At 42.0% G+C, this 17108-nt stretch overlaps 2 protein-coding genes across 5 annotated transcripts in view; one reads left to right on the forward strand and one right to left on the reverse strand.

Annotated features, from left to right (window-relative positions):
- Positions 1-917: 917 nt before the first annotated feature.
- LOC118411241 (aromatase-like) lies at positions 918-7997 on the forward strand. The gene is made up of 9 exons (XM_035813387.1): positions 918-1321; positions 1654-1804; positions 2173-2327; positions 3843-4028; positions 4321-4438; positions 4777-4909; positions 5293-5452; positions 5912-6156; positions 6601-7997. The coding sequence occupies exons 1-9, from the start codon at positions 1108-1110 to the stop codon at positions 6820-6822; spliced, it is 1584 nt and encodes a 527-aa protein (XP_035669280.1). The 5' UTR covers positions 918-1107; the 3' UTR covers positions 6823-7997.
- LOC118411242 overlaps positions 7069-17108 on the reverse strand; it is a 23786-nt gene continuing 13746 nt past the window's right edge. For 2 of the 4 annotated variants that reach the window (XM_035813388.1, XM_035813392.1), the window contains exons 2-4: positions 8974-9121; positions 8383-8538; positions 7069-8245 (exon numbers count right to left, since the gene is read on the reverse strand). In XM_035813388.1, the coding sequence (XP_035669281.1) occupies positions 8049-8245; positions 8383-8538; positions 8974-9055 (435 nt within the window). In that variant the 5' untranslated portion in view covers positions 9056-9121 and the 3' untranslated portion in view covers positions 7069-8048. Of the gene's footprint in view, positions 8246-8382; positions 8539-8973; positions 9122-12576; positions 12662-13682; positions 13832-17108 lie in introns of those variants that run through there. The other 2 variants (XM_035813390.1, XM_035813389.1) reach the window with 2 other exon arrangements.

Raw genomic sequence — 17108 nt, forward strand, 5'->3', positions numbered from 1 at the left:
AAGGGTGGAGAAGCAGAGTCTACCCAGTCGAGGTCGGAACCAGAGGGTTTGCAGGAACATCCCTCCTACGCTTGTGTAGGGATCTTCAGATACAGGGGAAGTTACAGTCTCAGTTTGTCAGGCAGGTGACTGAAGAGGCAGAAAGAAGCAGCTTTGGTCTGTGGATCAAAAGGAAGGACAAGTGTTGGAAGAAAGCCGCCCAGAAGTGAGGCACCAGTGTCGGAAGCAGGGGGGAGACGTCCGCCCTGCTGTCCCGCCGCCCGGAAGCGTATCAGTAGCAAAGGGGACGAAACGTTGAGGAAGGGCGGAGACTGACTGAGGATCCGGCATTGGTGCCCCAGCAGAGTGCTAAGAAGCACATACAGTTTAGCAGGTTAGTCTACCTGTATTCTCTATTAATATAATCGTGTAACTATTCAACTATTCACGTAACAACGATGTGAACCTGCCCGTTAAATTGACTTAAGCAAAAGTGATAATCAGACAGTGTAAGGCATCGTAATACAAACGTCTTTTTGTTTTGTTTTTCCCAATGGACCTATGCAGCCACGTATATGTACACGTCACGTCATAGGTGTACGCAGCTTCATAAGTCGTACAGCGTTAATGTTGAGTGTGATGCAGTCAAGCTCACGTTCAAGGTTATTCCATATCACGTCCTAACAAAGATAAGTGTTCATTAATGTGATCACTCCCACCACGAAAGAGGAAATACCTCAATACTAAATCTAATCGTAGGTCAGTCGTGACGTCTTTAATGTGTCTTTTTGACCTCTGCATATTACTTACAGTGTTACACAGAAAGCGTAATTGCCAAGCGGATGTAGTAGTTCCCGTTTTGAGTGTATTTTGTCTTGTTTTGTACAATTTCCTGTTTTAATCTAAAGACTTTTTAACGGTAGTCAAGTATCTATAAAAAGCGGGAAAAAGTTATAAAATGGAACCAAAAAAACACCGTCAAATACACTCAAAACAAGCCCGGTGTGCTACATCTGCTTGGAGATTACAGGAAGCTTGCGTGCCTACAGAAGCTGCTGAAGGACGGTGGTTACAGACAAGGACAAGAGTCAATTATCATCTGGCTGAAAAGTTGTTTCAACAGTACAGATGTTGCAGTTTCTAGTGATAGAAAGCAGAGGTAGCTTCCCATTGAACAGAAGTCGTACCAGACACGGCATAACCAGTCAGATCGAGGCAGACGGCTGCAGTATGGACACAGGCGAGGGATGGGATGTTCTGTTAGTCGTGCTGCTTGTTGTGCTTGTCTGGTACTACATCCGGGAAACCTGGACCAGCGGGATCGACGGGATATTTCCCCCAGGTAAGGCAGGAAAACTTGTCACGAATTTATAAATGTGTTAAAGTGCAGATAGAGGTACTGATAGGGAACGAAGAATATCATGTTCATCAATGCATAGGCAAGGCAACACTATGCAAGTATCCCTCCACATCGTACGAGTCAAACAAAATGTATGTTTCAATCACAAGTTACCTGGTGGAGGATTATGTTTTGATAACAAAGGTAAAAAGATATAAGTAAATGTAAACATTCTAGAGTGAAATACATTTCTTTACCAGCTTAACAAATATATCGTGTTATTCATTTGCCTCCCATTCAACAAATTTATCTCATTTGGTGCTCCATACCACTAGGTCCTCCGTACATCCCGGTATTGACGCCGCTATGGACCCTGTGGGTGTTCCTTCACGATGGCATCTGGGCAGCCACGGCCGGGTACGCCGCCAAGTACGGGGACTTCGTGCGGGTCTGGCTCGGCACCGAGCAGACTTTCATCATCAGCAGGTGCGTTCTTACATCACCTCATGGGGAGTGAAGTATTGTTGTTTTGGCTGGTTGCTCTGTATGCCTCTTACTTAGTCTGTCTGTTAATCTGTACGTCTGTCTGACCGTCCTATGATTGTGTGTTGTGCATGTTCGTATATGTGCATGTACGCGTGTGTATGTGTGTGTATGTATGTGTGTGTGTGTGTGTGTGTGTGTGTGTGTGTGTGCGTGTGTGTGTGTGTGTGTGTGTGTGTGTGTGTGTGAGGTAAGTTGTGTTATGTATGCGTATGCTCGCGTGTGTAGTTGTGTTATGCATGTACATGTTCTTTACTTACAGTTGTTACTTTTTAATGTAACTTAGTTTTTTTTTTCCAACTCCTCCTTAGAGCATCAGCAGCTGCGCATGTGCTTAAGTCCAGTAAGTACCGGGCGCGGTTCGGCGACCCTTCTGGGCTTGCGCAAATCGGCATGAACGGCTCGGGCGTCATCTTCAACAACGACGTGCAGAGCTGGAAGTTCCTCCGCTTCTTCTTCGTCAAAGGTGAACAAAACATCAGGAATGTGATTGAAAAATACTCCTGTATTGACAGATAGCTTTGTGAGGCTCACAAAGAATATAAGCTATCGAGAATCGAAGAAAGAGACATATCCAGCTTGTGCAAAGTAAATCGGAGGTGCCGAATTCAGTCTTTTATCCTTCCCAATGCCATGGCCTTCGATATGTTAATCTGCCAAGGATGGCACTTAGATTAAGAAATAGCCAAAAATCGAAATGCTCTACACTTGCTTCTTAACGTCGCATGATGAGCGTTGAGCGATACTGAACAGACGTATAGCTTCTATAGCAATCTAAATATGTGGCCTGCATTATTTGCTATTGATTACCGTGTGTCATTTTCTGAATGCTACGGGAAAACGAGAAAGTCTTGGTTTATCATCTAAAATACACAGCACATAGACACAAATTGCGTTTGCGTTGGCCACGTAGCCTGCTTCGGAAGAAAGAGTCAAAGACACCTCTAAATTCAATTTGTCTTCTGAAGACAAGTTGCCTCAACTAGAACGTGCAGTTAGTCCAGTGTATATATTTCTTACCCTCCCTCAAGGCCAAGATCATGTACACAAGACAGATGGTGACGCATGGCGTGCCAGTTGTAATCTCTGTGAAGGTTACTCATTCTGAAACACAAGGATAACTCGTACATGATTAATCACATAACTGTTGTAGCAAGGACAATTAATCACGTACCCAGCATGTTACCGTACGTCACCGGAATTCCAACAGATAACGCTAGTTTACTTTTATCCGTGGGGTTACCTTTATCCGTTGTTTTTTTTAAAGCAGGTTGTTTATTATGGATATAACGTCGACGGACGGTGGTTTCAAGTTGCAATATTTTAGATATATAATTTTCAGTTTGAAAACACCGTACGTTTTCTTGATATCCCAAAATACCCTGCTTTTATAAACAACGGATATAGGTTACCCCGCGGATAAAGGTTAACTAGCGTTAACAGTCATGACGTTACGTGTTGGTAATGTGGGAATTGATTTTTGGCTCCTCCAGTATCACACCCAAGCATGTTACACGTTTGATGAATGACCCTTATCCACGTGTCGCAGCTATAATGCCGTAACAATGCAAACAATGCAAAAGTTTGACTTTCAATGGCCGTAAAACACTTCGTTTGTATTCTTAACAAATATCTTATTGTGTCATCCCTGTCATTTGACTTACATACCCAGTTTAAACATTTATGATATGCTAGCGTAACACCGTAGTACATGTATGCATGATACAGACCTTTGTTGCACAACCAAATAAAGGAATCTACCGGTATAACTTTCAAACTTTCTAGCCCTTCTGTTGCATTATTGTACATTCCTCAGAGAATGCCGTAAGACTAGTTCTACTTCCAACCGCTTGTTAGGAAGCGCTGCGCTGTAGTGAGAAGACTGCGCACTCAAGCGTGGCAAGCTGTTGCAACAAAGAACGTATATTTATGTACCCAAAATATAAAACTATTCACTGGTGCATTACATGTACTTTGGCAGCTCTCTACAAGGAAGTTCTTGACAGAGCAGCCGGCGTATCCGCCATTGCTACCAGACGACAACTGGCTAACATCCGGGACATGGCGTCGAGTAACCCGGATGGAGCAGTGGATGTCGTCACACTAATGCGCAGAATCACGCTGGAAATCGGAAACCGGCTATTTCTGGGTATCAACATAGAAAATGGTATCATTATTTAGACATGTTGTCATAGATTTTTGTTTCTGCCAGTCCAACTATTTAAAACAATGATGAACATTGATAACGTTAATATCATTTGATGAGCAAAAGTGAAAGAACAAACAATGAAGCAGTTGCTAGAGCTGCATTAAAGCTATAAACAAGTGCTTTGGCGAGAATAGACTTAACAACACTAGTACTAGATAGAGACTTTTCAATGAATTGCTACGCTGTACTGCATGCATCTGACTTGCATATGCAGAACAACGCCGTGTTGATAGTATTCTCTACACTGTAGATCTGGAGGTGGTGAACACAATCAATGGATATTTCGCTGCCTGGGAGTTCTTCATGATACGACCCAAGGTGCTGCAGTTGGTTTATCCTACCCTGTACAGAAAACACCAGACAGCAGTGTAAGCGTTCTCTGTTTCTGCTTTTAAGTATTCCCAACTTGTTACCATTTAACTACACGTAATAACGTTCAAGATGTAACGAAGCCGAATGGTACGCAGAAGAACTACATAAGAACATCTCTAGTGTCAAAGAAGTTAACGAATGATAATGAGCACTTTCATGCCAGGTTTTCCTTATAGACTGATCTCATCTTTTCTACGTCAATTCAAATTCTGACTTTCGATAAGGTACGACGAAACATATTTCATTCGTACGACTTTCCAACCAAATCTTAGGCCCTCTTCAGGTATACTGACCCACTGACGTGCATCACGTGACCTTTCACATCTTTGTTCAGGAGGGCTTTGCAAGACGTGGTGGGGAAGCTGGTGGACAAGAAGAGGGCCGTCATGAATGGAGACGAGGCCGAGGAAGAATTCAGCATCCCAAAAGGCGAACACGATTTCGCAGCTGCACTCATCCAGGCGCAGGTGCTCACGTGCTCATCACGTGTTCAAAAATACCCGATACCTGATAATCACGAGCTTACAATTGTTGATGCAATAATAGAAAAAAAATATTTGAATTACTGAACAAACTTTAAGATAAAATAGCTTATCATGCTAATGGGTAAAGACTGATAAAATCATGTAGCGTCCAATCTGTAATATAGCTATAGGTTGGTAATTTGCTAATAGAAAGATTGCGCCTGCCTTTTACACCATACCTTTGCCAACTAACGCCGTATCAAATTGTGAAAAGATGAACTTGATTCCAATGGCGAAATAGAAATCTATATCACTATATCACAATGTAATGTTCTAATGGCGCTTCTGTGACATATCGTCACTAATGGCAGATGTTTTCTCTGCAGGAATGTGGCCAGGTGTCAGCCTCCTGTGTTCGGCAGTGCGTGACAGAAATGCTGGTTGCCGGTCCGGACACCATGTCCGTCAACATCTACTTCATCCTCCTGCACATAGCCGAGCATGGTCTAGAGAACGGGATACTTAGGGAAATCAGGGAAGTCTTGGGTACGTATTTATAACCAAAATCACAACCGGACCTGCAATGTTTTTGTTGACGTAAGACTTATAACGTAGACCTGTCTGTGCATGCTTTTGAAGGTACTGCACTCACTCATATATATATATATATGTATATATAAATATTTATATCTATCTATCTATCTATCTATCTATCTATCTATCTATCTATCTATCTATATATCTTTATATCTATAGATATTCTATCTATCTATCTATCTATCTATCTATCTATCTATCTATCTATCTATCTATCTATATATATATATATTTCTATCTCTGTCTCTCTCTCTCTATATATATATATATATACATATACTAGTATATATACTATATATATATACTAGTAGTCTGTGATTTGATGGGGCTTGTACAAAATATCTCTCTCCAAGGAGGCGGGAAACGTAAAACAAAAAACTTAAGGAGCCGCATGATTCCTTTATTAAGGGGACCGAGATCCCACGAGAGATGATCTTAGCAAGATGGTGTTCCTCGATCACGTGATCAACGAGAGTATGCGCGCAAGGCCAGTGGTCACTTTCGTCATGCGCCATGCTGAAGAGGAAGACCACGTGGACGGTTACGTCATACCAAAGGGGACCAACGTGATCATCAACTTGGTTGCCGTGCACCAAGACCCTCGTCACTTTCCCGAGCCTGAAACGTTCGATCCAGATCACTTCAAAGAAAAGGTTAGAGAACAAGTTCCAGACTCTGAATTGCCAACCGGCATGGTAATCATTCGGCGTAACACTAAGTTATATCACACCGAACGAGTTCCAAAATCCAAAATCATATCCAGTTGCTTGAGTAACTTTTTTTGGCATATCTTATTACCTGGAAGTCTAATCTTCATCGACGAACGAGTTATCACACTAAGACGATTCATATTTAACTGTAACTGCCGTTTGGAGCTATACTATCGCCACGATGAGGCCACTGCTACATGTTTGATAGTAGCATGTTCCATTTGACAGTACTTTGCCTGAAAAATTGATGTTTACCAGGTGGATTGTCAGTTGATAAGACTAATGATCTTAGTAATTACCTACTAAGTTATGAACGATGTAAGAAGAGCTATGTGCTTATAAGCCACCAAATATGTATACCCTGTGTAAATGTTTGCTTTGTTTCAGGTACCCTCTACCCAGTTCATGCCGTTTGGCCTCGGCGTTCGCTCCTGTGTGGGACGAACCATCGCACCTCTTCAGATGAAGGCTGTCCTCATCACGCTACTGCGCATGTACCAACTGAGCCCGTCACGTGATCATCAGAGTCTCGAGGTGAGCCGAAACCTGTCCGAGCATCCCACTGAGCCTGGTTCCATGTTCCTGTACCCGAGGTTGGAGACGATCTGAGGGAAAGTATCCAGCCAATCACGTAGCCGTTTGCGGTCAAAAGGCAGCGTTATCTTTTTCTCCAATAACAGGCGGGATCTGGTTGGCTGATGGCTGACTAGCGTTAGCTAATGTAGTGAGATTGACAGAACGTAGACCTGCATAAAAGAATGATATACTAGTATACGTACAAGCGGTAGGCCTGGTATGAGAGTGTGGAAAGTCATTGGTGAGTGTGTACGAAAACAAAAACAAGGCCAACGTGTATTTCAACTTTGGACAGCTTCTTTATTCGAAAACAACAACAACATGATGCTAGACCTAAGAAGACATGGTTACTTTGTAGCAAAAACTTGTGCCTTGATCACGATATTCAACGCGATGCCAACAATTGTGCAAACTGATGATTGGATGCTTCTTCTGTCCTAGTAGCGCCATGCTATGACGCCGCGAATCGCCAGGAGGCACTTTGTTATGATTCAGCTCATCATTGTTGGATGATGTTGCCACCGTGGCATGTGAAATTATGAACAAATCCCAGGCTTCTTTAGAAGGTTAAGGCAGTGAGCCAAACTACCGGCAGAAACATTTTGGCTGATCAAGAAGTACGATTTCGTTGTTTGAAATCGTAGTTTTGTAAATCATCCCAATGACAATACACAGTAACGATAGGTGAGTGATTCTCCTCTACATATATAGTTCCTAGGCATGATTTTTACGAAATATGTCTTTTGCAGGTGTTTATAGGGCACATAGTATTTTTGACGTTTAAGTCTATAACACTGGTCACTTCTGACAGTTGTGCTTACACTAATATTTGACAACTAAAACTGGTAACACAAAACAGGCGCAGAACAACTACTCATATTATAGAACTTCTGCTGTCTACCACCCTATCTACAGCCTATCTATTACTAGCAATATATATAAGCATTTATCATAATTGATGTTGTGAGGATTCTTAACACTGTGTAGTCTTATTCCTGATATATTGTCCATTAGTACATGCTAGATTTTGGTTCGGTTCTACGGGTATTGCTGTGTACCATCTACATGTAGTATAGCGTTTAATTAAACCTCAGTTAGTTTCTCTCACACGAATATCAATACAATATCTCATGCCTTCATAATCTATACAAATCACTATATAACATATGTGCACTTCTGGTCATGTTCAATAAAAAGCTCATGCTATAGATCTATCGTCTTTATCATTACATCTACCAGAGGGTGGGCATCTGGACGAATTATGCTCGTATCCACATGCAGATGGTGGCTACAATCAGACATATGGTGATACTGAGAGTCCCGGGTTTGATTCCTGCGGCGGAGTTGCAGCCGTCCGCGCCACACCAGGAGTAACAATGCCGGGCCGAACCTTCGTTCACACAGTACGATGTCTTCGCTTCTTTTGCGCAGCCTCTGTCCACAGCATGGGGAATGCCTGCAGGAGCGAAAGAGAGACAATCGAGAACACTCACTCATACACACTCGTCATACACAAACACACACACACACACACACGCACACAATATAAATTCTGAGTCTAAGAACAAGAACTAACAGAGGTGCAGTACGTACTTGAGTCCCTTGGCGTGCTCTGTAGGACATAGCAGAAGTCATGTCCGTCAGGACAGTCCTGTAATCCCAGAAGCGCGTAGTTGTAGGAACAAGGCGTGGAATGCTTGATCTCGGGACCGCCCAGGCCCACGCACATGTAGCACTTCCTAGCCTCACCTGCAGACAACAACAAGCAAATCAAAGATGGCAGACTTTACCTTTTCATGTGGGTCAGAAGCAAACACACACACACACACACACACAAAAAAAACCCACAAACACACACAAACACACACACACACACACACAGATACACACACATGCTGTTTCATTTCTACATGCTATTGATTTTTGTCCAAGCGGCAACAGTAAAATCTCCGGGACCACAACAGCAAGCAATGAGACCTCTGAGACAGGATTTGTGAAATAATTTCTAAACGTGTAGTCAAAATGTTGGTGATTTTTTTACGATTCCCTGAATGTACAGCATAAACAGATGTCCATTTAGCCCATTTATATCTTCTTCTTCTTCATGTCAGTGCCCTCAATCTTAGAGAAGATTATTATGGCACATTTCACAAGACGTAACGTCAGTGTGTTTTCTAACGTTACCTGGCACGGCCATCATAGCTAGCAGGATAACGGTAACCACGGCTCCCGCACACACGGCTGACATCCTGCCCACAGCTGTCATCTCTCCTGTCCTGTTAGATCCCTATATCTGACGCCTTGAACGCTAGAATGGCTGCTTTGCATCTACCTGGAGAAAGGGGAGTAAAGATTCATGTACAGTCAAACATGTACAGCCAACCACTTGGGGTACCACCCCCAGATAAAAGTCACATTAAACAGTCCTGTGCAATTTTACATAGTTAAGACCCTCTTGTTTTGGGCACCCCTACCCTTGCCAACCATTTTTCCTCAGTCCCATGAGGGGTTGTTAGGAACCAGGTTGATTGTACAAAGAAAAAAAGATGGTGCTGAAATGGAAAGGTGTGTTCTACGCAACCAATCGATAGCTGCCACACCGTTTCATAATCCATTTGTTTACCTTAAATGAATGAATAAATCAACTTACACCAAACTGGACAGCTAGCCAACCAACAAAACAAACTAACAGCTAAATGGTTGAAGGGATGACGCTGCGCTTTCTAGGTAAATCTAACATTATTGCTGTGTTTCGTGGTGGCACATGTTAAATTTCAGACGATAACAACTACTGATACGTGTTTGGCGCTGAACTATCAATCGATTAATCAAGATTTTAAACAATAAATTGTATCAGTTGGTGAAGCAACTAGCCTACTAGTTAACCTATTAAATCATTGATATGTTGAAATTGTGATTTCAGGTAAAGTAGCACCCTACAACCGTCCGGGCCTCAGTATTCCAATGTATCACTCTTTAACATCCATATGCTAACAGTGTCAAACATGTCCTTGGTGCTGAACTGCCGTCGCACCATAGTATGATTTTCCATCTTTTGTGCGTTGTGCTATATACCGTATTAAAGGCACCATACATACATGTAGTCCTAACACACTTAGCTCTGGCTTCTTGTCAAAAACACATTTCCTCTGATGCACCGTTCCGTTTTATGTCCTTGACGCCACCGGCATACATGTATTCGCATTAATCTTCGTCAAGGCGCCACCAGTGGTCCCCGTCAACCACAAATCTATGGACGTGATCCTAATCCTATCAACAACTGGGTCAGTGGGTTTTGCAGCAATGTTGATGATACGCGTGAAAATCAGATTTCACCGGATGGCTTTTACACAAATTGCTTATAGTCTTCGACAGGTTTGTAAGACATTTCTTATGACACCTGCTACGGTCAAAGGCCTCAACAGCTCAAAGTGTAAAAACCTCTTCTGCCTCGTGGCACTGTATAACGCTGCGGGTAATGGCAGAAACAGCTTTATCCTGTACTCAGTAGAAGCTGTGTACAGATAGCAGTACACATATTTGAGACTACTTTCCTTCAGGCCCCCTGGCCTTCTCACCAGACGGTGATCGCTGAGCAGCCATACAGCGACTAAAATTGGATACGTGTGACCCATGATTTCATAATTGGAGTATGATGCAAAATGTAAAAGTATGCTTTAAAAACAATTAAACGCACAAAACGGTCTTTGTCAGTGTGATCTATCAAGTAAACTGACAAAGCTGTTGTCGCTCAGCGGGCGCAGTGCGGTCTCAGCCTCTGGGTGAAAGGGCACGTTAATGCTTGAGTGTCTTGCTGAGCACACGAAACCCCGGGAGCCAACAATATGGCGATATTGTAGGATTTGATTGCTAATGTCTGAAACATATGCCTTGATAATGCGCTGTGGCCCCGCTACAGTTCACCACGCGTGAACGCCATACATAATTAACGTCTCTGCACTATTCTCGGCGAAAATCGATATAAGCCCTCGTCCCTTATCGGTACCCAAACCAATAAAACAATACTGGATTTAACATGATTCTGATCACTGCGTTATGTGGAGCGGGGATTGAATTACTGAACCCTGTGTAACGCACTTGTCACCAGTACGAACCTTTAGTACCATACAATAAATCTAGATAGTGCGGTGAGCTGGGGTACTTTAAGATCGTCATGAAGGGAAAGTTACTTACATGGCATGGCTGCCTAGGTACACCCACGGTCTTACTTAGATACCTGTGGATCCGTTGAATTTTCAGAAGTAAAAGTGCATCGGTCCTGCCGGTATTACTGCCCTTCGGTGCAACACACCAGGTTCTATATGTCTGTATCTGGCCTGTGTAGATGATATGTAAACTGCCATTCTGCATAACATACTAGCTTCTGCATTTCTATCTGTGTAGTTCCCACAGTTACACTTCGACGCAACACAGCAGTAAAGCGATGTGGATTTTATGGAGATTCGCCCCAAGTCAGGCGAAATAAAACGTTGCTACGCTCAGCAAATCCGGGATCCCCCCGGCAGCCTAACTGTGATTCCAACTGACGTCTGTATTCTGCCATAGTAACACCGTGGAGATATTTCACTTCATCTGGAGCTGACAGCCCAACGTTTCCTGACATGTGACAACGTTTCGTCGGTTTGCACCTTGAAGAGCGGACGCGATCGATGCCTTTCGCGTACCGGTATCATGAATATTTCACGAAGTCAAAAAATGCACCAATGTGCAAGTCACGAACGGTCCGAATCACACAAAACAATCACACAATATTCAGTTAAACCATTTAAAGCGTTTTACGTTTGTCCACAATAATACCAACGATGAAGACGAAGCCAAGTCAAGAGAGACTGAAGAGAGAAAGAGAGAGAGAGACCAAATGCTTATATATCAAGCTTGTAATAGTTTGGTAGTTGTAATCATTTGGCAAAACCACTTAAAAATATCTAATGGGAATCATTAACATTGCTAGTAGTGGAATAAAATGCCATCAAGAGCAAATGAGTAGAAACGTTTATTGCATATTCGTGCACGTAGGCTAATTGCGATCCAGCAACGATCAATAATAATGTACAAACAAAGAGTGATTGACTATACACGTGAGACAGATCAAGAAGATCAATTAAACTACATTGCTAGTCTATCATAACTCATATATAAGGTTCTACATCTACGTTGCTCATGCGGGGTTTGACATTAAAACCATATGAATAAGCCAGAAGCTACTAAGATAACAATATCATATGCATTGGACAGTTCCCTCATTTTCAAATAGCCGAGAAGCGACCGCACATGTATATAGTGTTTAATAAACGCCAGAGCGCGAAGCGGCTATATACAGTGTATGATAAAAGTAAAAGCAAACTACTATCCGGATGGTACCCAGACTATACCATATAGTGGCATGACAGTATGAATAGATTGTTGCCATGACATACATTAAGTCGATACATTCTCACACGTGCGATACAGACTGGACCAGAAGGATCAGTCGGGTCAATCAATGTGCCGGCCGGCGTCAGGAGTGGAGCCAGAAATAAAGCTATGGTAGATCTTTTTTTCAAGAAGGGGAAATTAGGGCACTATAGAAATGTCCTCTTATCATATTCTATACATTCATTTCAACACACTTCCCACATTTTTTGTATCATTCAATTTCACAGGCTGCTGGCTTGGCCAACCTTTGGTAGGCAGTAAAGTCTAATCTCTATATTTCTCTCGATAAGAACTTTCAGTGATGTACTTATCGGTATAAACGACTAGATACCAGTAGATGACAGTACCAACCTGTGATGATTACTCTCCTAACGAACCGATGTTGAGTTATTTACGTTGACAGGCTCCGCGGTAACGCACGTTACATGTGGTGTACCTGTAACACGGAAACAGGCGCTGCCAGTATTACCCTGACTGTGCCTCTCTAGCGGAGCATTTACTGGCCTGTGTTCAATATTCTGCCAATTTCCGATATTTTCCAGAGACATCGGACTTTCTAAAGGACTTTCCGTACCACACGGCTTGCTACACGACTTGTAGAATGGTGAAAATTGGTCAATCTAGATGCGGCACGATTCCATAACACTTACTGCACTGATCGACATGAAAAATCAATAATTTATATCAATAATGCAGAAATCAATAATTCAGATATCAGACTTGCTCTCAGTGGACGTTATGGGTGATTGTTTGAATTACATAAAAACTTTTTTGCAGCGGATAAATAATTAACACCGATGATACAGGCCTTCAAAACCTACGTATGCTAAAGTTTAAAAGGGGAGAATTTGTAAATCTGGCTGCTTTATTTCTAAACTGAAACCGTGGCGCATAGGAAACACAGTCGCAGGAAATTGCCGCAATATTCAGATCTTCCTAAGTATTGGAAGGCACAGTTCCCCTTCTTACACGATGTTTTCAATACCACGCACTGAGGTACACGGCTTCATCAAACCTCTCTGGATTGTATAAGTCTAAGAAGACAGTGTAGAACGTACACCATACAGGAGTATGTATTTATACAAGAAAGAAAGCTCGGTCACCGAAGACGAAATAAATCTAAATCCACTACGTATAGTGGTGATATACTTCTCAAGATTCTAAACAAAAGCGTAGTCCAAGAAGTAGGTTTTTTGGAAGTACATGTAGCATTTTGCGCCAAGCAAATAGGACGTAATGGGAAAGGAGCCAATGCGATTAAATGGGTTCCATCCCTATGCAACGTGAACGTTAAATGGAGAGACATCGCCCCGCCCCACTTACCAATACTGCAGGGGCTCCCCTTACCTCCTCCACGAAACCTGCATCCCACAATATCATTATACATGTATCTTGGTAACACAGATATGATTTTACCACAGGTTATACTAAAGTGATGTGTCTTGAGTAAGACGTACCTTAAGAAGGCGTTCAGGTACCTGCTACCTCATACCGGCGCCCTGACAGCCGTGGTGCACGGATAGATGGTACGATACGGGACTGCAAGGCCGGCCCTTAACCAGCCAAGCTACCACAGCCACCAGGGATTGTACCTTAATGCCTCTAGGGTCTGTGGAAACGCGGCCTTATATACCATGGCAATCCTGAATGGGTTATTTAATATTTTAAGGGAGAGAGTGCTTTATGAAGATTGGCTTTTTGAGTTATCCTGATATCTATCAGGATCCAGTCACATTCGCCGTGCAACAGTCGCACCATCGCAAATTGTGCATTCAGGAGGATATGCGTCTTACGGAATTCAGCTGTTTTGGTACAGAATAAAAGCTGTTTAAGATCCTTGTTAGCTGTTGTCTCTGTTAACGCCTACATACAAACTGTGCGACACTAGTAAGTGAAGAATCTCATCAGGTTGGAGGATCACAGGATAACAAGGTTGCCGCTGACATCAAAGTCGTACGAGGGACTACAACGTATGTGGCAGCGCCGCTATAAAATAACAAGGTCGTCAAGGATCCCCGTGTTGGTCGTCAGAGAAATGATCTGTCCCCTATATCTAAAATCGATATGACATCGTATTGGACCATACGTTAAATATGGTAGGGAATGACCATCGTGCAGCTAACGGGGTCCTGGGTGAAATCGGGTAAGCATTTAGAAGTCACTTCAGATATACATATAACGTTACATGGTTTTCAATTAGAAAAGTTAGTTGTTTTTTTGCAAACGTTAATAAATCTACCTTCTGATCGATCGTATATTCGGTATAGTTAACGTCCGACTCAGACCAACCCCAATCACCACACTCATGAATGGTCCCTTATACAATTTGTGTCTCGAATATTCAGCATGGTTTTGTGATCTATAGTTATTATAAAGCTTTTGTAGTGCAGAGATGACTACTTGCTCAGTAATGTGCGACGGAAATGCTCACTAGAAACGCAACAAATGTGGCGATCCTAGCGATAAAAGGGAAACGATCTGCAGTGTATGATTCCTTATGTGCTTTTTCCGGCGATCGTATCTGTCGACTCGTAACAGCCAGTGTGACGTGAGGCAGGAGGATCAAAGCGACAACGAAATGAAGCTGTCTCATGATATCTTAATACAAAGTTACAAGTATGATCTATCATCTGCTACTATCATGGCTTCATTTTTTGTTACTTCAGTTTCCTTTGCGGCTATTTTTGTGCGTAAAAGAGTCCTGGCATGGACCGTATTATATTGGTGTATTGATATATTCAGCATGTTGTAGTAGAATGTAGATTATACAACAAAGAGAGAGCTGAACTTTATAGACTGATAGAACATATGTTTCCCCCACTCCATACATCTGAACAATACAGACAAATTCATATTCCTCATGAATTGAAACAAACCTTTGATTGTAAAACCTATCTGTTCCTACATTTTCAGTATCACAAGGAAGCGAGAAGAAGTCGGACTCACTTAGTAGAATATGATTCTTATGTTAGTTGACGTTGTAAATATTTCATGTAATCTGCCAATAATCATTCTGTTGCGATCTGTACTTAACCCAGTGGGTGTATATGTACAATAAAGGTCTTTATTCGTTCATTGATAAGGAAAGGCATTTGATTCCTGGCTAGCTTTTGTGATTGAGTCTTCCTTCGTTTCTTTGGCACGGAGTCTTTCATACTATCGACATGGCAGAATGATCAATTTCTCCTTCGCGTGCCAAAAAAAAAAAGCGTGGTTTTTAAAAAAAACACTGGCGACGTGAGAATTAGTAAGAAGGGAATGGCGGAACGGTTTGGACTTATTCGTTGAAGTAGGTATTGAAAGGTCTTAACTGAAGCTGGTAGTTGGACTAGTTACAGCACAACTGAGGTTAAAAGTGATGTAGTCTAAATTTGCTAGTTATCATTAGAAATCATGACTGAAAGTGGAAGTAATCATCACGATATTTTAACTGCGATGAAAAATGTCTGTACTTTGTTCTATGTACGTCATGCAAGTTGCAATGTGAGGTCAAATTACACGCTGTGCAACTTCTGCTACAGGGCGAGCTGCATGGCCGAAAGAGGGTACCAGTCGTCATTACGTACATAAACTACAAGTAAATCCGCCACTGTTGAATCATATACACTGTTGAAACACCTACAAATGAAACATGTCACAACAGAGTCTATGTCCTCGTTATTGGCTGGAGCGCACAAAAAATTTTTGTCTCATCTAATTTTTTCATTGAATATGCAAATAATACTGTAACTTGCTACCATAATCTATTTTGTATGGTGGTCCTCTTAACCAAAAATGTATTTATCGTATGTGTAGATGTCCAAGTTTCGCAAAATTCCATAGTTACATCCTATTATAAATCAGGCAAATAACTTGCACAGTTACATACTTGGTGCATCGTCGTGTACATCAATAACTAACTTACACATGTGAATTAGATAATCCCCACCATTAACCACTATGGAATTATGGCATTGTCACATTGATTATGCAAATTAGACTCTTATTTTTATATTTAGCATACGTTAATGCTGCACCTGCCATGAATTATCTATTTTACTTGCATAAAAACCCTATTATGGAAAACACTAGAAACACATGTGTCCTCATCAATTATGTAAATTAAGTCATCATTAACATAAAAAGCATGCCATATCTGTCGTACAGCTCTGTCTAAACTACATGTTGTACCTGTATACTAGATATGAAGGAAAGTCGTCTTTTCTTTGTTTAGCTATCCTCTGAAATAGCACACAGTTTTTCCTGCAAGTTCTACGGCTGTCTGCGTGCTCCAAAATCACTCCGATTCCCTACGAGTTCATACGGAGGCGGTCCTTACCACTTACGGAACCCAAAATATTGCATACGTTTTGGCACGTAGACAGCACGTATTTGCACGTACGGCGGGTTGTGCCCTTAGCTTTACGTCACAAGCCACCAAGCATATCCAGGTCAAAAGATAATACAACTAGAAAGGCCGACATTTGCTTAAGAGCAAATACAGCAACGACGGAGATGATTCGATTTGAAAGTTTGACAGGAGAAAGAAGAAACATTACGAAGACAATATATATGTCACCATACTACGTATGGCTGAAATATAAAAAGCGGGTTGTGCCCTTAGCTTTACACAGCTAACATCCTATATGTATTATACATGCTAAAATTATGACGATCCAGTTGAATTATACACACTTGATGTTATTGTGTGACTCACCAGTGGGATCATCAGTTGATCAGATCACCACCCGTCATTGGGGTGGGGGGCCAGCAGTGCTTGGTACACCACCTCCCACTGGTGAGTTACAGAATGGCTATGTCTCAGCCTTTTTTGACCTGGATGTACTTGTTCCAGATCCATGCAGAACCCGTTTCAGCCGCTTCTACTGCAGCTCTGGTGATAG

This window comes from Branchiostoma floridae, chromosome 3 (genome assembly GCF_000003815.2).
Source record: "Branchiostoma floridae strain S238N-H82 chromosome 3, Bfl_VNyyK, whole genome shotgun sequence".
NCBI lineage: Eukaryota > Metazoa > Chordata > Leptocardii > Amphioxiformes > Branchiostomatidae > Branchiostoma > Branchiostoma floridae.